Source organism: Balaenoptera borealis, assembly GCF_965194805.1.
Source record: "Balaenoptera borealis genome assembly, chromosome: 14".
Taxonomy (NCBI): domain Eukaryota; kingdom Metazoa; phylum Chordata; class Mammalia; order Artiodactyla; family Balaenopteridae; genus Balaenoptera; species Balaenoptera borealis.
In genome coordinates, this window is record NC_138875.1 from 40,053,099 (window position 1) to 40,078,527 (window position 25,429).

A 25,429-nucleotide genomic window follows, 5' to 3' on the forward strand; every position below is an offset into this window, starting at 1 on the left:
TGTGTCCTGTACACATGGGTGGCTGTCCTTAGCTGTCTTTAGAGGAGGAATCAGTCCAGCTTTAATGAGCTCGAAGAACAATTAGGTGCTGAGTAAATAGTAAGGATGTTGAGAAGACAAAAATTTGATTGAGAAACTTTGGTCCTTTCCACTAACATCTTATTTTACTGTATTCTAAGAGCATCCGTTTTAAAGTCTCTGGCCCATTCCATTGTCCCTATAAAAGAATATAAAATTGTTAAGTAGGGAAGAACTATGTAAATAACATGCAGCGAAATTTTTCTTAATGGGATTAGTGGGAAAATTCCTGGACATTTCCAAATACCACTTTGGAAAATTAGAGACAACTAAACTAAGCTGAGTGCTGATCAGTTCCAGGGCTCAATCTAATATTTTGTGAGGCATATCTCCCATTTTCCCTAAAACAGATCCAATATTTTTTTTCAGATTCATTCATTCTCCTTCTCCACGGAATCCTACTTAACAGATAGCAAGGCAACACCCCTCATATTCTGTAAAATAAGATTTTAATTATATCGAATCAACGTGAATATGTCACATGGCCTTCAAGAGGAATGTTGAAGCCTCATAAGAGATGGGGTGAGAGTGAGAGCATGAAGTCAAGTCAGAGTTCAGTGTTCCTTTCCTAGCAGCCCCTAGAATCAGATTTCTGGCCCTTCCCATTGAGAAACTGTTCTTGTAAGGGTGACCAACCTTATGTTCCTAAGACACTGTTAGATTATTTGTAGGTCACATCGAAGTGATTGTATTTTTAAAGAAATACAGCCCTGAGCCCAAAACTCCACGGTCACGTCACAGGTGGGGCCCAGACTCCCCTTGAAGAGAAACTCAACAGGAGAGGGGGCATTCAGCCTCTCTCAGCAGGAAAGAGGAAAAGGCCAACTATGAGTCCCTAATCCCCGCTCTGCTCTGTGATAGTCCAGGGTAAAGGCTACACGCAGACAGCCAGCTGGGCAGAGACCCTCTTCCGAAGTTGGGTCCCACAGAAAAGAACACAAGGGGCCCTTTTCTTCCCCAGGCCCCAGGCCCGTCCTGCAGAATCACAGTGGGAAGGAGATCTCAGATGCCCGTCAGCTTCAGGGTTTTCTAGGGAAGACCAACATCCGGGAGGCCTAAGAGAACAAGTAGCCCCGGGACAAAGGACTTGCCCCAGTATGATGAAAAGAGAAACCAAAATAAGAAGAAAACAAAGAGCTTGGAGAATGCTCTCCTCGGCCATCTCCACCAGCCGATTCGAGAGCGGTAGCTAGAATCTGGGGAAGCATATGAGGTGCATTGTGTTGACATTTCACAGGCTAGAAATCAACTGGACAATTCGAAACATTTTATTTAATGAGACCCCGATGGCACCAGCTGGGAAAACAACAGAAGGGGCAGAGCCTGGGAACCTGTGAATCCATTATGGTGCCCTCGGTTGAGTCCCAACTGGCTGCATATTTCAGGTTTTAAGCAGGACATTTGGCGATGTAGGCCTAGCCACCAGCATCAAACATGAAAGCAGATGTTTAAGTATCTCAGAGGATTCTTGAGGGGCTTGCAGGTCATAAATTTCTAGGTTATGAGCTGGATTCTGTTTGGTTTCCTACAATAGCTGGACTATTCTTGTCTTTAGCCAAATGAGGTATAGCCCAAATATGCTGGTTATTCATTTATCCACTTGCCACATGGCCACCATTAAACAATCAAATCAAACGCAGTATTGTTTCAGGATGAGGCCCCAGCCTGACACTTCACATCGATTTTGCAAATTGGTTTTTTCTCATTCCTTTAACTTCTTATGAAAAGCTAGAGTTTACATCCCTTTATAACAGAAATCAAAGTAACTTCCCCCATCTTAAATTTCTGTGGATGGTGCCATTACTAATTAATTAAACCTGCTACAGATAAACATTTACATACATGCAGTGCTGTATTTGTTGTAGTAACTGCATCACAGGACAAAATGTGTTGGGCTAAATAAAAAGAATATAGGGCTGTTTTGCATAAGATTGGAATGGAAACGACACCACAGGAAATTATTTTATGTCAACCACAAAAGTAGGCAAAATATCTCTCTGGCCAGATTGAAGAGGAAAACTAATTATGACTGTGTTATTGTTCCCAGTGACATTATGTGTCTCTCTAAGAATCTGGTTCTCTCTAGACCAGAGGGCAGGGCCAACACTCTTTGCCAACACAGACATGTAACCTATAGGAGGAGTACATACCCTGGGCCAGGCCCCTCTCAGGCAATCTCCTTTTCTGAGGTCCCCGACCCAACCCTGCCCACCTTCTAGAGGGCACTCCCTGACCTGGCATCCTTTCTCAACTCCTCTCCCATGGTCTGATTCCCCACATGCTTTTCCCAGCTCCTCCCAGTGGAGACTCTTGCACTAAGGTTGCCCACTGCAGGAAGCCCAGGAGTTAACTGGTGCAAAATTTCTGCCATTTGGTTACTGGTTTATTGAAGTAAATAAGAGGAGGGCAATAAAGGGCAAGTACTGAAGATAATCTACTTAAGACACCTCAAAAAGCCTCTCATAAGTTTCATTTAAAAAACTATTTAAGAAAGAGATTTCTGTTCATGAAAAAGAGCAAGAGAAAAACAGGCAAATGGTATGGACAAGCCATACACAAAAGAAGAGATGCAAATCACAAGAGGCTAGACCTTCCTAGTACACTAGCAGGGAAAAGTAAGTTAAAACCATAAGGAATACTATTTCACACGCTTCAGACAGGCAAAAAGGCAAGTGCTGGCCTGGCCTGGAGCATGCAGTGTGGAGAGAGTGTGCATCAGCCTCACCCCTTTGGAGATGAGTTTGCCCCCCAGGATGTGCACACCTGGGGACCCTGCAATTCCAGTCCTGGCCTCATACCCCATTGACCCCCTCCACGTTATCGTGCATGGGGTCCCCTGGGGATCTTGTTAAATGCAGATTCTGAATCAGTTGCCCTGGAGAGGTCCCCATGAATATGCATTTCTAACCAGCCTCCAAGAGGTGCCCATACTGTCTGAGGAACAACTTTAAATAGCAAGTCCCTAGCCAAGTTCTTACATGGGCGCACCAAGAGAATGGCAAAGAATTCACAGCAGCACCAGGAAATAGTGAAATGTTGGAAAAAATAAATGTAAAGGTCTTAGATATTGATGTTGGAGCCCACAAACATATTCCTGAAGATGTAAAAAGCCAGTGCCCCTGAATGATAGTTTTCCATTTAAAAAACAGAGGGAATGTGGCAGGGGGCACACAGAGTGGAGCAAGAGTCCTTCTCCTAAGGCCACTAAACACCCGAGGGGCCTGGGCAGGGCCCAACCGCAGAGGCTCTCAGGTGGTCAGCTTGGGTACAGCCCAGACACCTGGAATTTTTAAAGCTCTGCAGAAAGTTCTAATGTGCAGCCATGGTTGAGAGCCACAGTTCAAGAAGTTACTCAAAGTGTGTACCAGCAGGATGGACCTCACCTAGGAGTGTGGTGAAAACAGACTCTCAGCCACCCATCTCACTGAATGAGAATCACATCCCCCAGCCCCCAAGTTCCGTGGTTTGAGAAGCTCTGCTTCTCCCTGGTGGAGGTGTCAAGTGATACTTTCTTTTCTGGGGAAAAATTCCTGTCAGAATCTAAAGCCAATGATATAAAAGGAGCAGGGTCCGAGAGTCTGCAGCAATTTGGTTTAGTGTTCTTTACCCTGGAAACAAGCATGCCAACGGGTCAAACAGAACCGAGGGGTCTGAAGTATGCAGCCCAAAACTCAGTCACCTCTTGTATGAATCTCAAAGGTGGCACCACGTGGGGGGCTCTGAGTTTGAGTTCTTACTGAACTCCTGCCTCCCCACAGTCACTCTCCCTCCTTTCACTTTCGGGAGCCAGGAAATGAGGAGGCAGCCAGACTTCCTTTTTACAGAACATCATAAATCCCTGTCCTAGGGATTGACCTTGAGTGACCAGCACCAGGCCAAAGGTTGGGGGCTGAGCTCTCTTCTGAAACACACTAGGGCCACGGCCATGAAGGCAGATGTCAAAGGTTCAGAGAACCCTGCTTCTCTACAGTGAGCCATCCCTGTGAGAGTCAGCATGGTGCCCACAGAGGCAACTCCACACCTGTCATTCGGCAGGTAGGGGCAGGTAACAGGCTGAGACTATGGGGGCAAATAAGTCGCTTTGATTTAGTTGAATCCTCTGTTTGGCAGGAAAAAAAAACAACTGGTCAACCTAGGCTAACATGAACTATTTTAAGCATCCTAAGGACCAAAAATCACTTGCCACCCCTGGTTTCACCTTCAGCATGTTCATGGGCAGCAGTGAACCCCTGGGGGAATAGTCTCCAGCCCAGAAAGTAGCCCCTGATGCTGGGTGAGGGGCAATAATATGGCCTAAGCAAAGCATCCAGGGCAGTACTTGGCAATGGGCCCCACTGTGCCCACCCCTGCACACCATAGTCATCTAAGGGCCTTTCACACCTTCCTGGGGACAAAGTGTGAATTGGGGGAGGCCTGACCAGAAATAGCAAATACACTGGACAGGTGACTGCAGCACCCCTCCTCCCCAGCGGCCAATGCTGAGTGTCCAGCACGAAATCTTTTGTCGATGGGCACAGGTGGGCCCTCCGGGCACCACTGACAATTCACCGGAGCCCACCTCTGAGTCCCTGCCCTTCCTGGGTCATACAGAACGAGAGGGCTGGTCCCGCAGGCAGAGTCCCACATCCTAACTCCAAGGCACTTACGAGACTTCCGGTTGGCCCGGGAGCGCTTCCTCTCCCGCGGCACCACTCGCTGACTGGGCACTTGGGTGGCCGACTTGACGATGCGGTCCATGATCTCATCAGCAGCATCATCCGTGACATTAGGCGAGTCATCCATTCCCGTAGTCCACGAACTAGCGGGTCCTGAAGAATTAAACAACCAGACAGCACGAGACTCAGAGAGGAGGAAAACACAGCACTGCTCCTGCAGCAGCAAAGCTCGTCAGCAACAGAGCACAGCAGAGGCCAGAGCCAGGGTTGAGCCTCCTGATGGATCTAAGGGTGTTCCCCCATCCCCACTGCAGGGGCACCACAGTGGCCTGTGACCATCACTCTCCAGACTCTGACCTCCCATGAATCCATACCTGGGGCCCTTATGTCATACTACCCTGTCACGCAGCTGTGTTGTCATCTCTCACTGTCCTGGATGTGCCTCCACCTGCCAGGTCCTGTGGTCGTGGAAGGGCAGACTTCCCACGCCGTGTGCCACTATGTACATCACAGATACCCAGTAGAGTGCTTCCAGAAATGTCCAGAGCCATTTGTTAAGTCAGCTCCCCATCTGTGGTTGTATGTGCCTAGCAAATGTCAATTAGCCCTAACTTCTCATTCAGTTAAATAAAAATCAATGGATTTTGTAACATATAGCTTATCTTTTGATTAACTAGCCTTTAAAAATCGTAACAGGATTGCCCTCTTCTACCAGGAAAAGGGAGTTAACACAACATTTTCTTTGGTACATTCATCTGCTCCCTGACCAGAAAAAAATATGTTTATAAATAGCTGTACGTTAAGACAGTCCAAGTCTGGTATAAAAGCATCTGCCCCTAGACGAGCAAGAAGAAAATACCACAAAAACATGGGTTCCCAAGTCATATTAAACACTCAGAAATGAATGCTATTTTAATTCATCAAAAACTGTGCCTTTGTGACTGATCAACTTCCCTGTGCAATCTCTTCTCTAAGATGGGAAATATGCTTCTGTAAGAAAAAAGATGTACAGTGTGCTCAAAATTGTGAATTTCCTCTACCTTCTCTTTGTAATAGACATACACTTTAAAAGCCTGCAGGTGAGTGTTCTCAGACTTTTATGTTTATGGAACACAGGTACCCTGAACTTGACCAAGGTCCAGCTAAAGCTGAAGAACAGTCAGCTTTTCTCAAACCACAGGTGAAAAAAATGTTAGTAAATATATATCTTAAATTTTGAATTCTATATTTCTATACTAATTTTTCAAAACTTTCAGTGTTCGGCTATTGATAGAAATAGTTGGGAATAGTTGATTACGGTTCAGTAGACTGCACATTTTATAGACATGTGTTTGTGGTTGAAAGTTCACTGCAAATATGTAATATGCTATAATTTAGTCATAATTTCTGCTAGTAAAGTTCACATGACTGAATTAAATAAACACTTTGCAAAAGGAGTACCAGGATTCCAGTGTTGGACCACTTGCACTATTTGAGACCTGTGGCCATAGGACAACAATGTTTTCTGACGACAACGTTTTTGTTGTGGTCATTTATAAAAATCGTTTTGCTTTAGGAGTGGGAGCATACCTACAACACTGGGATATACAAAGTCAGGACATTTTACTTTTTCTGCTTATGCCCAAGAGAATTTGATTTACTTGCTTCCATCAGAAGACTAACTTTTTCAGCATCATAAAACCCTTTAAAAATATGTTCTTCTCAGAAACAAATATTTGAAATTGCTGAATTTTTCTGCATCCTCAGGCTGGTCCAGGTGTTCAAGTTGGAGGCAAGAGGCCTCATAGCGGCACAGCTCTCAGACCTCAGACTGGGGCTCTGCAGAGCCTCCGAACCATGGCCCTATTCATAGCAGAGCCATCAATACAGCAATTGCTTTTTGCCCAGCAGTTTCCTGTTTTCCCTTTTACCTACTGATTTATAATTCTGTGCCTCATTTTGAAATGCCAAGCTACCCTTCCCAAAACACACAAAGCTCAATCGTCTTTGCTCATAATATAATATAATTTGCTCCTGATGAGCCAGAAATGAAGGCATCATCTGATCTTTCCATGAGAATTACCTATACTTTCATCTTATACATTCCTGGGAATCTGCTTTCACTGTGATGTGTCAGGAGATGCTTACAAGGAACATCTCGCCATCTGCCCAGGATTGTCAGATTCAGTTTTGTGACACCATCATTTTCTCATGACCTCATTTTGGTTCTGCTTTCTTATTCCCTCTCCCCTTGGTTACTGTCGTCACTGCCTGATTACCATTTATGCCCATTCTTCTTGGCCGTGTATATGTTTCTCTTTCTGGAACCTCTGCACTCACATATAGCCACAGGAGAACACTGCCCATACCTTACAGACTCCAAGGGGCCATTTGGCTCCCCATGGTCTCCCAAGTGTTAGCCAGGCATTTATATATACTGAGATGTCTATATAATTATTATATATAATATATATAAATATATATAGATAGAGATATGGTAGAGGGGATAAAGCATTATAGACCATGATAGGAGTATACCACTTTATTTGAACTTCATTTTTGAAAACATGTAAACTGTAGTTTGAAAGAAAACACTGTAACTAATTTTTTCCCTTAAAAATCTAACTTAAAGAAATAGTCTAAAAGGAAAATAATTATATCCAAATAGATATTATATTAATGTAATAAACCCTTACCTTTGTTTCTGAAAGAATTTCCCTGAGTATAGACTTCTAGGTTAGAAAGTTCTCTTTTTGGCAATTTAAAGATGCCATTCCACTTTCTTCTGACTTCCATAGCTTCTGTCAACAGTAAGTCATCATTCTTACTGTTGCTCCTTAGAAAGTACATTCTTTTCTCTCTGGCTGTTTTAAAGATTTTATTTATATCTTTGGTTTTTGGCAGTTTGCCCATGGTATGCCTAGATGTGGTTTTCTTTGCATTTACTCTCCTTGGATTTGTTACGGGTTTTAAACATGTGGGTTGATATCTATCATGAGCCTTTGGGAAATTCTCAGCCATTGTTTCTTTAATTTTTCTTCTTACCCATCTTTTCTTTCTGGTACTCCAGTTACAGACACATTAGACCATTTGACTGTGTCCCACATATCTCTTACATTTTGTTCCATTCTTTCTATTTTTTCTCACCATGCTTCAGTTTGTACATTTTCTATTAACCCGTGTTGTTTGAATTCACTAATCTCTTTTGCTGGGACCAGTCTGCTGTTAAACCCATGATAACAGTTAATCATTTCAGATCTTTCTTTTTTTCAGTTCTAGAATTTCCATTTGATTCTTTTTTATAAATTTCAAACTTTTTATCAATTTGTCTCTATTTTCCTTTATTTTTGTTAACACTTATAAATGGTTAAATTTGACTGCAAATTTCAACATCTGGATCACCTGTGGATCTGCTGCTCTACTTTTCTTCTTGTCAGCCACGTTTTCATGTTCTCTTGGCTCATAATTTTGACTACGCACTGGACTTTGTGTAGAAAAGAATGCAGAGACTGAAGTCGGTGTCATTTTTCCCCAGTCTTTACCCTTTCCTGTTAAGCAGACACAGTGAAGGACTGAGCAGGGTTGGGGCCAGATAGCAGTTTTTATTGAGTATCAGTCCACCTCTGTCTTTAAATATTCTGTCTTTAACTATCTGTATGCATTTGTTGAAGGCGCTTACTCTAGCTTGTCTTTGTTTCCTCAGAACTTCAAGACTGTAGGAGATTTCCTGCAGCCTTTCTGGCCCAGCTTCCCCCTCCCCACGCTGCCCCAGCACTTAGCAAATGTCTCATGGAGAAAACTGTCTGCATTTGAAGCTCCTCTAGCTCCAAACTCTTACGCCAGCTCATGTGACCACTAGAAGTCCTGCTGGCTTCTCTTTACTATTAAAGTCACTCTGCACATGGCAAGTCCAGTTCTCAGCCTGTGCCCAGACTTGGCAAATGCTCTTAGAGAAGTGCTCTCAGCTCACCTAGAATTCTAGTTTGTCTAGTCCTCTTCCCTTTCACAGTTCCCTGATGGATTTTGAGAGAAAGCTTTTGTTATTTTATTAAAGTTTCTGGTTATGGCAGCAGGAGTGGTGGCTTGTTCCTTCCTACGACATGCCACCTGGAAGCAGAAGTCTCTGCATGTGCAGAGAAACTGAACAGCTTTCCTTTCTAATCCTTTTCATCAATTAGTGAAAAGGAATGCATATTGTACAAACCCAGCAATATCTTTTTCTCTTTGTACTTTCCAGTCAGGAAGGATTTTCTATTTTCTCTTTTAAAATTAGCACAGTGTGTTACGTTCCATTAGAGATACTGGACTCCATCTCCCAAGGTGGCTTTCACTGCACTACCCTTGCATCCACCAAGGTACAGTGGCTCAAGACTCCTGATGGCTGGGGTCACTGTGGCGCAGGTGCTAATGCTGCCCTTGATCTCCTGGTGTCCACAGTTAGCCTAGCAGACAAAGCCTGCAAGAGCTGCTGGGGCACAGACAGACTCATGCATGGGATGTCCTAGGCCTTTTGGGAGACCAGTGATTCCCATCCCCACACCCCCCAACACTGCAAAGCTGCTTTATTTTATTTTTATCTTTGTTTTACACTTTGTCTAGACTGACAGTCACTACTGCTCAGCATTTAATGCTATAATTTTCTTCACCTTCTGACCTTCCCCACTTTTTTCTCTCCTCTTATATTCTGTCTTATTTACACACTCTTTCTCTCCTGTCACTTCTTGGTTTTTCTCAGAAATGGAGGCTTTTTATAGACAGCACTGGCCAAGAAGAGGGCACCTTTCTTTCCACATAGAAAACCAGACAATCAGAATGTCCCACACAACGTGCTCAGGACTGTGGTTTGTCACAGCTGCGTCTGTCTGCTGTTGGTCACCAAAAGGCTGCCTTTGTGTTGCCAAATCGTAATTTATTTTCTTTCCCTAATTCCACATCCAAAACTACCTAAAAGTCAGAGGGTTTGGAAAGACCAAATCCCAGAGAACCTAATCTGTGATTCTTTGATGTAATAATAATACCTGCATGTATTTGGGGTATAGTTTGGGAATCAAGACTGTCGTAGGAGGGATGACTTTTCTACTTATCATCTGTGTCTCAGTCAGGATAACACTGGGGAAGGGTAGGTGGAGGCGGCCCTTCTTCCGGCATAGTCTAAGCTGTATATCACAAAGTAAAAGCCCTGTTAAAGGTCCAACGTTAAGAAGAGGAGAAGGAACTAGATTCAGTGACACTGTACTCACGTGAAATAAGAAAAACATTTGGTCATTTATAAAATAGCCTGAAGTGCAGCTTCACTTGGGAATCCGCGTAAACCTTACGGATCTAGAACTTAGCCTGGAAGCCCCTTCAACCCTCCTCTTCTTGAGCAGCTTGTGGCCCTTGGTTCACAAGAAGCTACAAGAAACCATATGCACCACGTGACCCCCTTCCTGCCAAAGAAAACCTGGAACTGCCTTTGTTTTTTCTTTTATGTTAAAGTTGTTATTCCTATCATCATTTTTAAATACTTAACATAGTTGAAAACAGCAAAATTAAAATTAAAAAAAAAAAAAAAGGGCAGTCAGCAAAGCTAGATAGAAGTCACTGATGGGTCTTCTCAGGAGTTTCTCCAGATCACAGCCCTCTAGATCCTGGCTGCCTTTCTAACATCTTGTGAGCCTGGATGTTCGCTGGAGCCTAGCAAGGGCCTGATGGGCGCTGCACACACTCATTCGTTACTGAGGTTCTGTGACGTGTAAGGTAACCCACGATCCAGTTCACCCAGACTGCACAGTTTTACTTATTTTCCCACTGTAATTACTACTTGAACCCCTTTTACACACTAAAGCATTCCAATTTGGACAATAAATACATGGTTTCTTCTAGCTTGTGTGCTAAGCAGACACCAAGAGGAGAAAGCTGGTCCTCCAGGAGTTCATCCTCTTCAGTTATAAAGTTTGTAAGTTCCTGAGACCTAAACTGGGGTCTCAGGAGTACGTGGCAAGGCAGAGAACGCGGAGGAGGCGGATTCTGGAGGTGAAGAGGGGACAGGCCGAGGAGAGGGGATGGGATGAGCAATGGCAGGGGCTCAGGCGGACACAGGATGTGCAGAGTAGGGCACTGCCCACAATGTGGGGCTGAGTGAAAGCCAAGTGTGGGAGCCAGGAGGGGACCAGACCCCAGGGAACCTCAAACAACAGCATGAATCACGTGGGCTGGATCCTGCAGGCAGCGAGGAAACTTAGGAAGGTTCGTGTGGCATCAGACTAGACCAGGGAAATACGGGTAAACATTCTCAGATGCAAAGTGTACCTCAATTCTTATTTAAAACAAAAAATCCCTTCCAGGTTATGAAACAGACCTGGAAACTCTTATCTGTCTTTACCATCTTGAAGTTTTAGTTTCCTCTCTGCCTCCAAGGATTTCAAAGGCAAAAAGGGATAGCGTTTTAATCCAAGGGTCATCAAGCTTTTTCTGTACCCCGCCTGAGAGTAAAAACATTAGGCTCTATGGTCCCTGTAGTCTCCGTTGCAACCCCTCAACTCTGCTACCGCAGTGCAAAAGCACCTAGACAACACACCCACAGAAGGAAGGGTGGCTGTGTTCCAATAAGACCTTATTTACAGGAATAAATGGCTGGCTCAATTTGGCCTGGGGGCTTTAACCCATGAGGATTCGTTCACAATACTAATTCCTCTTGTGCGAATTAAGTTGTGCTTTTGGGAAGGGTTGCTTGCTTTTGAGATGAAGCTACTGAAGGTGGGTCACAAAGGTGTGAGTGAAGGAAAGTGGGATGACGTCAGACTTGCACGGAGAGCCCTGGGGAGTGGACGGCCCGGAGCGGCCACTTCCCGGGCACAGTAATCTGTACCCTGTGGCGGGGACCCGACACCACGGGGTGGCCACCCTGGAAGAGGGCGTTACCTCGGCTTGCTCGGCTGCGTGTGCGGACGCCCAGCACGGGGGTGGCGTCCTCCAAGGCAGGGGACGAGGTTTTCAGCACGGCCTTCATGTTCTCGTGCTCGGCAGCGTCCTCCGCATAGCTCAGGCCTTGTGGCTGGCTCGGGGGCGCCGGGGAACCGCTGGAGAACTTGCCAGACTGCAAGAGCAAGGGGGGTTAGGGCGTGAGGTGACTAAAGCCAACTCAAGCTTAGAAAACCTTTAGGTGAGGAAAGCCTTCTCTTCTCTGTCTTTTGTTTACACGCATTCTGCAGACAAGTTAGCAACTGGGCAGTCAATGAGGGGTCAATGAACTAATGACAAAGCATCTGCATATCCAGGAAGTTCTCTTATCAGAAAGAGAAGCCTTGGCCCCAGAAGGACCACACCCATCCCTCCAGGTAGTAGGTCTCCCAGCTCTCTGCAGATTCCCTCAGTGGGAGCCGGCAAGGGGCAACAGACCTCAACTCTGGGAAAAATTCAGAAACCAAATCTGTTTCTAACACCACAGCCTTGATAGGAGCATTGAAATATGCTTGTTAATCAAATATAGTGAGATTTATTTTTTAAAACGTAGTGCCAGAAAGCAGTTAGAAGTTTCTCATATATCACTTAAGACGGTAGAAGTTTAAAAGTGGGATTCAGTTACAGAATCATACAATGTTAGGAGTTGGGAAGCATTTTTCCAGAACTAGTCCCATCTCACTTTAAAGAGAAGGAAACTGAGGCCGTCCAAGATTAAGTGACTTGCCAAAGGCCCCAAAAGGCTTTGATTCAGGGCCCAGATCAGAACATGGCACAGAAATTCATGCTGAAACTGAGTTTGGCAACACTCACGACTTCTCCTTGTGTCAAAAATTTAGTTGTTTTCACAAGCATTACACTCACATGATGATGTTCTCTAATTCTAGCTGAACAAAGACAGCATATATGTTTTACAAGAGGTATGCTAGAATATCGGGCCATACGCACACAATGCCAAACATCTGGATGAAAAATAAAAAGTCAGTTAGAATAACAAAGAGTAGCTCCATAGACTTCTGGCTTCCTCTTTTTATCCAGTGTCTCAGCCCTGGTGCTAGAGCCCGGGACACATCCGTGACTTGTACCATCTGCACAGCTCCTTCCTCATCCTTCAGGGCTGAGCAGCCTGGCCTTGGTCTCTGGTTCTGGCATCTGCACCAGGGTCAGGGGGAGGAGCTGCTGCCCACCCCACCCCTCTGTCCATTTGTCCAGCAGTAGGAAGAGATCTGCTGACCCTGCCACTTTTGACAGGGCCTGGAACTCAGGGACAGCTTGGAAAATGCAGTTACCCTCCAGTCAGTCCCTGGCACACACATCATGATGAGAACCTGTGTCAGGGGGTTAGTGATCACACGGAAACCCAGCAGAAAACAGTCATGCAAGGTTTAAAGCACTGAACAGGGCTGACACTTCATGCTGCTTATGTCAGGTTAGATTCTACAGCACGCTTGAGAAGGTCACACGTGGCATTCTTTGTGTTTATAAACATCCTACCTCAACTTCATCCTCTTCATCAGTCTACTCGAGAGGAAAGGACAGGACAGGACAGGATGGGAAAGACAGAGGGGATTCTTAGAAGGCACAGAAGTCAGCAAAGATGAGATCATCTGACTGTCACATCAAATTCCAAATAAAGAATTCAGCCACCACAACCAGGGTGCACCCTGTTGATCTGGGAGCTGCTGAGCCCTGCCTGCGAAGCCCTCCTGTCTGGACATTCTCTCCGAGAGCCCCAAGACCGGTCCTGACCAAAGTCGGGAGGGACTTGGAGCTCCAGGCCCGTCTCCTGAGGCTGCCTAGGAGGATGATAACCGGCTTACCTGGTCCCCTGACCATTACAGACCTCACTCTGTGCCCTGCCACTCGGCTGGCCATGCTCCGTGGAACCACCACCTGCCAGCAATCAGGCCCTCAGCAAGTTTACCAGCTTCCCTCTGCCTGTTTCCATCCATCAGCTGTCGTCCCCACCTCTCAGCCCGAGTGCTGGACCTCTCCCTGCCCAGGCTGCTGGGTCTGGGTCCCCGTGAATCCTTCTACAGACAGGCCAGACAGGACAAGTAGGACAACTGCCGGGCAGAACAGGTCCTATTACTCTTTCCTCAGAAACATGAAATTCAGTTCTTTTTAAAATCTTACCTGTCCTTCATGGAGGCTGTCTGAACTGACAAGCCATTCTTTTAATTATCACCAGACAAACTGCTTTAAGTAACTAAATACAATATCCCTTTACCAAAAATAAATTGAGGGTGAAAGTCATGTCAATTTCTTAATTTTAAATCAAACACACCCTCAATTTAACTTGTGTTTCCACCGAGGTTACAAGCCAGGCCAGCAAATCAGGCACAGGTTTTTGAGAACTGACTAAACTTTTGGGAGCCGAAATGACAAAATGCTTCCAGTTCTGCACCGCCTCTAGGCAAATGGCCTTCTGACAAGAGATGATTTTTTTCTTAGCCTTAGAGCCTCTTCTTGTTTTTTTTGTATTTTTGAATTTTATTTATTTATTTATACAGCAGGTTCTTATTAGTTATCCGTTTTATACATATTAGTGTATACATGTCGATCCCAATCTCCCAATTCATCCCACCACCACCACCACCCCCGCCACTTTCCCCCCTTGGAGTCCATACGTTTATTCTCTACATCTGTGTCTCTATTTCGGCCCTGCAAACCAGTTCATCTGTACCATTTTTCAAGGTTCCACATATATGCGATAATATACGATATTTGTTTTTCTCTTTCTGACTTACTTCACTCTGTATGACAGTCTCTATATCCATCCACATCTCTACAAATGACCCAATTTCGTTCCTTTTTATGGCTGAGTAATATTCTATTGTATATGTGTACCACATCTTTTTTTTATTTCTTATTTTTTATATTATTATTTTTATTGGAGTATAATTGCTTTACAATGGTGTGTTAGTTTCTGCTTTATAACAAAGTGAATCAGCTATACATATACATATATCCCCATATCTCCTCCCTCTTGCATCTCCCTCCCTCCCACCCTCGCTATCCCACCCTTCTAGGTGGTCACAAAGCACCGAGCTGATCTCCCTGTGCTATGTGGCTGATACCCACTAGCTACCGGTTTTACATTTGGTAGTGTATATATGTCCATGCCACTCTCTCACTTTGTCCCAGCTTACCCTTCCCCCTCCCCGTGTCCTCAAGTCCATTCTCCAGTAGGGCTACATCTTGATTCCCATCCTACCTCTAGGTTCTTCATGACAAATTTTTTTTTTTTTTTTAGATTCCATATATATGTGTTAGCATATGGTATTTGTTTTTCTCTTTCTGACTTACTTCACACTGTATGACAGACTCTAGGTCCATCCACCTCACTACAAACACCTCAATATCATTTCTTTTTATGGCTGAGTAATATTCCATTGTATATATGTGCCACATCTTCTTTATCCATTCATCTGTTGATGGACACTTAGGTTGCTTCCATGTCCTAGCTATTGTAAATAGAGCTGCAACGAACATTGTGGTACATGACTCTTTTTGAATTATGGTATTCTCAGGGTATATGCCCAGTAGTGGGATTGCTGGGTCGTATGGTAGTTCCATTTTTAGTTTTTTAAGGAACCTCCATACTGTTCTCCATAGTGGCTGTATCTATTTACATTCCCACCAACAGTGCAAGAGGGTTCCCTTTTCTCCACACCCTCTCCAGCATTTGTTGTTTGTACATTTTCTGAGATGCCCATTCTAACTGGTGTGAGGTGATACCTCATTGTAGTTTTCATTTGCATTTCTCTAATAGTGATGTTGAACAGGTTTTCATGTGCTTCTTGGCCATCTGTATCTCTTTGGAGAAATGTCTAGTTAGGTCCTCTGCCCATTTTTTGATTGGGTTGGTTTTTTAATATTGAGCTGCATAAGCTGTTTATATGTTTTGGAGATTAATTCTTTGTCCATTGATTCATTTGCAAATATTTTCTCCCATTCTGAGGGTTGTCTTTTTGTCTTCGTTGTAGTTTCCTTTGCTTTGCAAAAGCTTTTACGTTTCATTAGGTCCCATTTGTTTATTTTTGTTTTTATTTTCATTACTCGAGGAGGTGGATCAAAAAACATCTTGCTGTGATTTATGCCAAAGAGTGTTCTGCCTATGTTTTCCTCTAAGAGTTTTATAGTGTCTGGTCTTACATTTAGGTCTCTAATCGATTTTGAGTTTACTTTTGTGTATGGTGTTAGGAAGTGTTCTAATTTCATTCTTTTACATGTAGCTGTCCAGTTTTCCCAGCACCACTTATTGAAGAGGCTGTCTTTTCTCCATTGTATATCCTTGCCTTCTTTGTCATAGATTAGTTGACCATATGTGTGTGGGTTTATCTCTGGGCTTTCTATCCTGTTCCATTGATCTATATTTCTGTTTTTGTGCCAGTACCATATTGTCTTGATTACTGTAGCTTTGTAGTATAGTCTGAAGTCAGGGAGTCTGATTCCTCCAGCTCTGTTTTTTTCCCTCAAGACTGCTTTGGCTCTTCAGGATCTTTTGTGTCTCCATACAAATTGTGAAATTTTTTGTTCTAGTTCTGTGATAAATGCCAGTGGTAGTTTGATAGGGATTGCATTGAATCTGTAGATTGCTTTGGGTAGTATAGTCATTTTCACAATATTGATTCTTCTAATCCAAGAACATGGCATATCTCTCCATCTGTTGGTATCATCTTTAATTTCTTTCATCAGTGTCTTATAGTTTTCTGCATACAGGTCTTTTGTCTCCCTGGGTAGGTTTATTCCAAGGTATTTTATTCTCTTTGTTGCAATGGTAAGTAGGACTGTTTCCTTAATTTATCTTTCTGATTTTTCATCATTAGTGTACAGGAATGGAAGAGATTTCTGTGCATTAATTTTGTATCCTGCAACTTTACTAAATTCATTGATTAGCTCTAGTAGTTTTCTGGTAGCATCTTTAGGATTCTCTATGTATAGTATCATGTCATCTGCAAACAGTGACAGTTTTACTTCTTCTTTTCCAATTTGTATTCCATTTATTTCTTTTTCTTCTGTGATTGCCATGGCTAGGACTTCCAAAACTATGTTAAATAATAGTGGTGAGAGTGGATATCCTTGTCTTGTTCCTGATCTTAGAGGAAATGCTTTCAGTTTTTCACCATTGAGAATGATCTTTGCTGTGGGTTTGTCATATGTGGCCTTTATTATGTTGAAGTAGTTTCCCTCTCTGCCCACTTTCTGGAGAGTTTTTATCATAAATGGGTGTTGAAGTTTGTCAAAAGCTTTTTCTGCATCTATTGAGATGATTAGATGGTTTTTATTCTTCAGTTTGTTAATATGGTGTATCACATTGATTGATTTGCGTATATTGAAGAATTCTTGCATACCCAGGATAAATCCTACTTGATCATGGTGTATGATCCTATTAATGTGTTGTTGGATTCTGTTTGCTAGTATTTTGTTGAGGATTTCTGCACCTATATTCATCAGTGATATTGGTCTGTAATTTTGGTTTTTTGTATTACCTTTGTCTAGTTTTGGTACCAGGGTGATGGTGGCCTCATAGAATGAGTTTGGGAGTGTTCCTTCTTCTGCAATATTTTGGAAGAGTTTGAGAAGGATGGGTGTTAGCTCTTCTCTAAATGTGTGATAGAATTCACCTGTGAAGCCATCTGGTTCTGGACTTTTGTTTGTTGGAAAATTTTTAATCACAGTTTCAATTTCATTACTTGTGATTGGTCTGTTCATATTTTCTACTTCTTCTTGGTTCAGTCTTGGAAGGTTATATCTTTCTAAGAATTTGTCCATTTCTTCCAGATTGTCCATTTTATTGGCATAGAGTTGTTTGTAGTAGTCTCTTAGGATGCTTTGTATTTCTATGGTGTCTCTTGTAATGTCTCCTTTTGCATTTCTAATTTAATTGATTTGAGTCCTCTCCCTCTTTTCTTGATGAGTCTGTCTAGTGGTTTATCAATTTTCTTAATCTTCTCAAAGAACCAGCTTTTAGTTTTATTGATCTTTGCTATTGTTTCCTTTGTGTCTATTTCATTTATTTCTGCTCTGATCTTTATGATTTCTTTCCTTCTACTAACTTTGGGTTTTGTTTGTTCTTCTTTCTCTAGTTCCATTAGGTGTAAGGTTAGATTGTGTATTTGAGATTTTTCTTATTTCTTGAGGTAGACTTGTATTGCTGAAAACTTCCCTCTTAGAACTGCTTTTGCTGCATCCCATAGGTTTTGGATCATTGTGTTTTCATTGTCATTTGTCTCTAGGTATTTTTTGATTTCCTCTTTGATTTCTTCAGTGATCTCTTCGTTATTTAGTAATGTATTGTTTAGCTTCCATGTGCTTGTGTTTTTTACGTTTTCTTCCCGGTAATTGATTTCTGATCTCATAGTGTTGTGGTCAGAAAAGATGCTTGATATGATTTCAATTTTCTTAAATTTACCAAGGCTTGATCTGTGACCCAAGATGTGATCTATCCTGGAGAATGTTCCATGTTCACTTGAGAAGAAAGTGTAATCTGCTGTTTTTGGATGGAATGTCCTATAAATATCAATTAAATCTATCTGGTCTATTGTGTCATTTAAAGCTTGTGTTTCCTTATTAATTTTCATTTTGGATGATCTGTCCATTGGTGTAAGTGAGGTGTTAAAGTCCCCAACTATTATTGTGTTACTGTTGATTTCCTCTTTTATAGCTGTTAGCAGTTGCCTTATGTATTGAGGTGCTCCTATGTTGGGGGCATATATATTTATAATTGTTATATCTTCTTCTTGGATTAATCCCTTGGTCATTATGTAGTGTCCTTCCTTGTCTCTTGTAACATTCTTTATTTTAAAGTCTATTTTATCTGATATGAGTATTGCTACTCCAGCTTTCTTTTGATTTCCATTTGCATGGAATACCTTTTTCCATCCCCTCACTTTCAGTCTGTATGTGTCCCTAGGTCTGAAGTGGGTCTCTTGTAGACAGCATATATATGGGTCTTGTTTTTGTATCCATTCAGCAAGCCTGTGTCTTTTGGTTGGAACATTTAATCCATTCATGTTTAAGGTAATTATCGATATGTATGTTCCTATGACCATTTTCTGAATTGTTATGGGTTTGTTTTTGTAGGTCCTTTCCTTCTTTTGTGTTTCCCACTTAGAGAAGTTCCTTTAGCATTTGTTGTAGAGCTGGTTTGGTGGTGGTGAATTCTCTTCGCTTTTGCTTGTCTGTAAAGCTTTTGATTTCTCCATCAAATCTGAATGAGGTCCTTGCCGGGTAGAGTAATCTTGGTTGTAGGTTCTTCCCTTTCACCACTTTAAATATATCATGCCACTCCCTTCTGGCTTGTAGAGTTTCTGCTGAGAAATCAGCAGTTAACCTTATGGGAGTTCTCTTGTATGTTATTTGTCGTTTTTCCCTTGTTGCTTTCAGTAATTTTTCTTCGTCTTTAATTTTTGTCAATTTGATTACTATGTGTCTCGGCGTGTTTACCTTGGGTTTATCCTGCCTGGGACTCTCTGTGCTTCCTGGACTTGGGTGGCTATTTCCTTTCCCATGTTAGGGAAGTTTTCGACTATAATCTCTTCAAATATTTTCTTGGGTCCTTTCTCTGTCTCTTCTCCTTCTGGGACCCCTATAATGTGAATGTTGTTGCATTTAATATTTTCCCAGTGGTCTCTTAGGCTTTCTTCATTTCTTTTCATTCTTTTTTCTTTATTCTGTTCTGCAGCAGTGAATTCCACCATTCTGTCTTCCAGGTCACTTATCCATTCTTCTGCCTCAGTTATTCTGCTATTGATTCCTTCTAGTGTATTTTTCATTTCAGTTATTGTATTGTTCATCTCTGTATGTTTGTTCTTTAATTCTTCTAGGTGTTTGTTCTTTAATTCTTCTAGGTGTTTGTTAAACATTTCTTACATATGCTCAATCTTTGCCTCCATTCTTTTTCCGAGATCCTGGATATTCTTCACTATCACTATTCTGAAATTTTATTTGGAAGGTTGCCTATCTTCACTTCATTTAGTTGTTTTTCTGGGTTTTATATTGTTCCTTGATCTGGTATATAGCCTTTTGTCTTTTCATCTTGTCTATCTTTCTGTGAGTGTGGTTTTTGTTCCACAGGCTGCAGGATTGTAGTTCTTCTTGCTTCTGCTGTCTGCCCTCTGGTGGATGAGGCTGTCTAAGCGGCTTGTGCAAGTTTCCTGATGGGAGGGAATGGTGGTGGGTAGAGCTGGCTTTTGCTCTGGTGGGCAGAGCTCAGTAAAACTTTAATCCGCTTGACTGCTCATGGGTGGGGTTGCGTACCCTCCCTGTTGGTTGTTTGGCCTGAGGCAACCCAACACTGGAGCCTACCAGGGCTCTGTGGTGGGGCTAATGGTGGACTCTAGGAGGGCTCATGCCAAGGAGTACTTCCCAGAACTTTTGCTGCCAGTGTCCTTGTCCTCACGGTGAGCCACAGCCACTCCCCGCCTCTGCAGGAGACCCTCCAACACTAGCAGGTAGGTCTGGTTCAGTCTCCTATGTGGTCACTGCTCTTTCCCCTTGGTCCCGATGTGCACACTACTTTGTGTGTGCCTTCCAAGGGTGGAGTCTCTGTTTCCCCCTCTCCTGTCGAAGTCCTGCAATCAAATCCCTCTAGCTTTCAAAGTCTGATTCTCTAGGAATTCCTCCTCCCATTGCCGGACCCCCAGGTTGGGAAGCCTGACGTGGGGCTCAGAACCTTCATTCCAGTGGACTTCTGTGGTATAAGTGCTCTCCAGTTTTTGGGTCACCCACCGAGCAGTTATGGGCTTTGATTTTATTGTGATTGTGCCCCTCCTACTGTCTCATTGTGGCTTCTCCTTTGTCTTTGGATGTGGGGTATCTTTTTTGGTGAGTTCCAGTGTCTTCCTGTCAATGACTGTTCAGCAGTTAGTTGTGATTCTGGTGCTCTTGCAAGAGGGAGTGAGCGCACGTCCTTCTACTCCACCATCTTCAACCTTAGAGCTTCTTTATTTCACCAGATGGTTGGCATTTTTTTGGCAATTAGCACACGTGCAAGGTGCTGAACATACAAATCTCTAGCCCTCTTGATATCTCCCAGTCACTGGTGTTTCCTTTCCATAGAAAAGGAAGCTGCGGTTCGGAGAGATTAAGTCTCACCCAGGATGACCATGGTCCTTGGCTAGGCTGTGGGAATCCCTGGATGGACAGCCTGCATTCTCACCACCCGTCTGGGGTGTGATGACGGCAGAAAAGGCCACACTTACCTTGTGCTGCCTTGTCTGTGTCACCATTTTGCCTGGAACTAGTTTGGGCCACAAGGAACAAGGAATGACTTAGTTTCTCACTGAACCTTACATGGCAGGACTCCTGGATTGTAAGAAAGGAAGCCTTCTGCATATTCAGAAACAGAGAAAGAAGAGGAAAGACAGGCACACAAAGCAGATGTGGGGCTACGAATGTAGGGTCTTCAGATTTTACCCAGACTTCTCTGTGTCTTATAAAATAATGGTTTTTCTAAAGTCATCTCTGTTTAACTGCAACCACTTCCACCATCATTATTCAGCATCTATATTAAAAATGACTTACTACAGTTTTCTCTAAAAATCACTTCCAGCTCTAATGCTCAGGGGCTCTGTGATTCTCTATTGCCTGGTTTTGTTTTCAGTGGTCTAAGTTGTGCATATATGTTGTTTTCTACCCAGATCATGACATCTTTGGGGTACAAGCTTGTCTGTTATTGCACTCACATTTTCCTCGGTGCCCTGTGTCGCTTGCTGGGCACACTATAGGCGCTTAATTGAGAGTTGGAAAAACTTGAAGCTAAGTACTTTGCTTCGAATGACAGTATCCTAATCTTCCAGCAGATGGCAATCTTTCTACATGAATGGTGCCACTTGGACCACTAAAAACAGGGACTACCTTGAGGATGAACCCTAAAAAAGCCTGCACTGTCCAGATTTTAATGAGAATTTAAATATTTTTGAATCCAATTCTAGAAACATTTACCCCTGTTTATAAATAGTAAGACTGAATATTTTCAGAGAAGGACAGAACTTAAAAATTAGTGGGATCTGTAAAAAATCTGAAGAATTTGGCAAGAAATTCTGGTGTGTTTTCATAACTATAAGCATATGCATATTGGTCTTGTATTTTTCACCCTCCAGTATGTTTCATTTCCACAAACATAAGCACTTCCCTTTTAAAACTTTTAAAAATAATACTTTGGAATGAAATGTGGGCTATAGTTTGCCCAAATGGATTCAGTTTGCTTCCTTAGTTGCTGTCCTCCAGGAAGCTAAAGATCCGATAGAACCCAGATTTCAGGAAAGGAGACAGAAGACTCAGCTGATGGCACTGGCCTTCAGAACAGTCCGTAGAAAGGGTCCCTTCTGCAGAAAAGTGATCTGAGCACTCCCTAAGGGTCCAGAAAATTCCAAGGAAACAAGGGATCAAGGGTGGGGTGAATGGTGAGGGGATTAGTCCCTGGTTCTCCTTAGAAATGCCTTAAAATGGTAAAAAAATTGTAATGCATCCAAGAAAGTTACACCCTCAGGAACGTGGATAGCAACCATATGTCTTCTGTTTCTCCTACAGTGTGAACACCCGTCTGGCACAGAAGGCAGCCTCAGTGAGTTCTTAACTGATTTTATTCCTCCCCGAAGAAATCTGCCTGACTTGGGTTCGGCAGAGGTTTGCAACCCCAGGATGATGCCACTCCCTATGGCTTACTCTTTTGCCTATCCAGTCCCTGGATCACTGAGAGGCAATGTGACGCTCAGATATATATAAAGATGGGCTAAGTTTCATAAAGGCACATTAGAGAGGCATCTGCACTGTGTCTTTGTCTGTCTCTGGCATCCTCACGCATTGCTTTGCCTTCCACTTACAAAGCATCTCCCATCTGATGTTTTCCCACTGCACCCATGGTGTGGGTGGGCTCAGGGCTGAAGTAGAAGAGATGGGGGAGGAGCCCAGGAGCAGCGGAGGCATGCAAGTGTGCAGGGCCCCCCCAAGGGGATATTGGGAACTCTTGCTGAATGAATTCACTGTCCTCTGGGCTCTCCTTCCGCCCTGATACCCTCGAACTCAAGGGACTGCCAAGAGCCCATCAGATTATGTCTTTGAGCAACCACATCAATGATTTCTCCATTCAGATGCCTAGAATGGGTGGTCCATGTGTCAGCTGATTGGTTATATAGTATCATTGTGATTATTAACTGAATCAATTCCCAAATCAGTACATTTGTCTTCCTATTATAAGTGCCGTTATCTTTTGTATTTTTTCTTCTCCTCTTCCATTCTATCCACATCGCAAAGGTTGAAAATGGAATCAAGCATTTAAAGTCATCAGCATCATACAACACACCAAGTTAATTAATTGTGTGGTGGGTTAAAGTTCCTCCACCAGCCACGCATCCTTAATTTATGTCTTAGTTCTATATTTTTGTTTTCTTTTTTTGGCCGTGCTGCGCGGCATGCAGGATCTTAGTTCCCTGACCAGGGATTGAACCCGCAGCCCCTGCGGTGGAAGCGTGGAGTCTTAACCACTTGACTGCCAGGGAAGTCCCTGTAGAGAGGTTTATGGTTGATCGGACTTTCAGAATAAATGAAATAAAGAAACTCATTTCATGAAACTTACATCAGTGATCATCTTCCCTCGGGTCTTATTTCTCTCTCTGTGGTTGGCCCGTTTCTGTTTCTGCTGCAAAACTCTTTCCCTGGTGGTGCGATACTCCAGTGCAAACTCACTGATGATTCTGCAGAACTTGTTTATGTTCACTTCCCGAATCGCATAAGGTGGGTGACCCATAAAGAGCAGAAAGGAGTGGAACCTGCAGTGAAGAAACAATGGTGGCAAGGGCTTCAGGTTTAAGGAACAAAAATCAGTTGCCTGCAAACTTTCAGTAAAAAACCAATCAGCCAAAGACACTGCTCTTCATTCTTGGGGCTCTGAGATTGAAGAATGAAAATGCAACCAGAAATCAAGTTCAGCTCACTTTGTCACTGACAGAGGTGGTGGGATTTCAGGAGATTAATTACTTTTTCTCCATGCTTATCTGTGTTTTAATGTCTTTTAAAACTGGGGTGTAAAACTTTTTTTTTTTGATAAATTTATTTATTTATTTATTTATTTATTTATTTATTTATTTATTTATTTTTGGCTACATTGGGTCTTCGTTACTGCGCACAGGCTTTCTCTAGTTGTAGTGAGCGTGGGCTACTCTTCATTGCAGTGTGCAGGCTTCTCCCTGCGGTGGCTTCTCTTGTTGCGAAGCACAGGCTCTAGGTGCACGGGCTTCAGTATTTGTGGCTCGCGGGCTCTAGAGTGCAGGCTCAGTGGTTGTGGCGCACGGGCTTAGTTGCTCTGCGACATGAGGGATCTTCCTGGACCAGGGCTTGAACCCGTGTCCCCTGCATTGGCAGGCGTTTTCTTAACCACTGCACCACCAGGGAAGTCCCAAAACTGGTGTGTAACACTTTTATAAGAAAAATGATGAAGTACTATTTTAAGAAAAATATTGCACAGTTTCTAGATCATATGAAAACTGAATAAGGGATAAAGAAATGTTGCTTAGCAATTTTTTGGGAACCCACTTCAATGAATACGTGGAATTGACATGAACATATTTTGAATAACATGTTAATTCATGATTTGTAAAAAGATGCTTATAAGTAAATATTTTGAAATATTTTCTTGCAATATCATATGCAATCTTAATTTAATTAGGACACACCAAACAAGCAGCCCTAAATCAATTTATTTCAGCTATTTAGTATATAAATTAAAAATTACTGGATTCTATCTACTTAAAACTTTTGGAAAAGAAATTAAATGAGCAAAGAAGTTCCCAATTTTTAGTTATTAAGGAAATGAGCAAAGAAGTTCCCAATTTTTAGTTATTAAGGAAATGAGAAAGAAAATAGTAGGAGACAGAGGATAATTTTTATGTAGAATAAACAGTATTATATAACTGATACCACTAATTGTATAAAAAAACTTTTCTGATCACTCTAATTTGTACAGCTTGAATAGGGGTTTGGTTTATTTTTCAAATGAAGGACAGTGGCTTATTCTTTTTGTGAAGAATACTGAAGGAAAGCATATGACATGCATTTAAAGGGGGATAAAAAAATGCTGTTTAAAACCAAAAATGCTAGCTAAAACTATAAAACTCAGAAGAAAACATAAAGTATAACTTTTCATGACTTTGGATTAGAAAATGATTTGTTAGATATGATACCAAAAGCATAAGCACCCAAAGAAAAACAATAAACTGGACTTCATCAAAATTAAAAACTTTTGTGCTTCAAATGATACTCTCAAGATTGAAAAGACAACCCAAAGAATAGGAGAAAATATTTGCAAATCATGTCTGATAAGGGGTTTGTATCCAGAATATATACATAAATCTTACAACTCAACACTAAAAAGACAAATAAAAATGGACAAAAGATTTGAACAGACCTTTCCAAAAAGATTATTGGCAAATAGCTAATAAGTACATGAAAAGATGCTCAACACCATTAGTCATTAGGGGAATGCAAATCAAAACCACATTCAGACACCACTTCACAATCACTACAATGGCTGTAATAAAAAAGACAGACAAGTGTTGGTGAGGATGTAGAGAAATTGAAACCCTCACACAGTACTGGTGGGAACACAAAATGGTTCAGCTGTGGTTGAAAAGACACAGTTCCTAAAGAGTTAAACACAGAGTTAACCTATGACCTAGCAATTTCATTCCTATACATATACTCAAAAGAAATGAAACTATGTGTCCACACAAAACCTACACAAATTCCATGGCAGCATTATTCACAATAGC

General features: G+C 42.4%; 1 protein-coding gene across 12 annotated transcripts in view; it reads right to left on the reverse strand.

The window, feature by feature from the left end:
- The window catches only part of FHOD3 (formin homology 2 domain containing 3), a 491,067-nt gene that overhangs the window by 7,330 nt on the left and 458,308 nt on the right, over positions 1–25,429 (reverse strand). For 9 of the 12 annotated variants that reach the window (XM_082354165.1, XM_082354169.1, XM_082354170.1 and 6 more), the window contains 4 exons: positions 23,239–23,431; positions 13,149–13,172; positions 11,616–11,790; positions 4,725–4,886 (listed from right to left, as the gene is read on the reverse strand). In XM_082354165.1, the coding sequence (XP_082210291.1) occupies positions 4,725–4,886; positions 11,616–11,790; positions 13,149–13,172; positions 23,239–23,431 (554 nt within the window). The remainder of the gene's footprint in view (positions 1–4,724; positions 4,887–11,615; positions 11,791–13,148; positions 13,173–23,238; positions 23,432–25,429) is intronic. The other 3 variants (XM_082354171.1, XM_082354166.1, XM_082354164.1) reach the window with 1 other exon arrangement.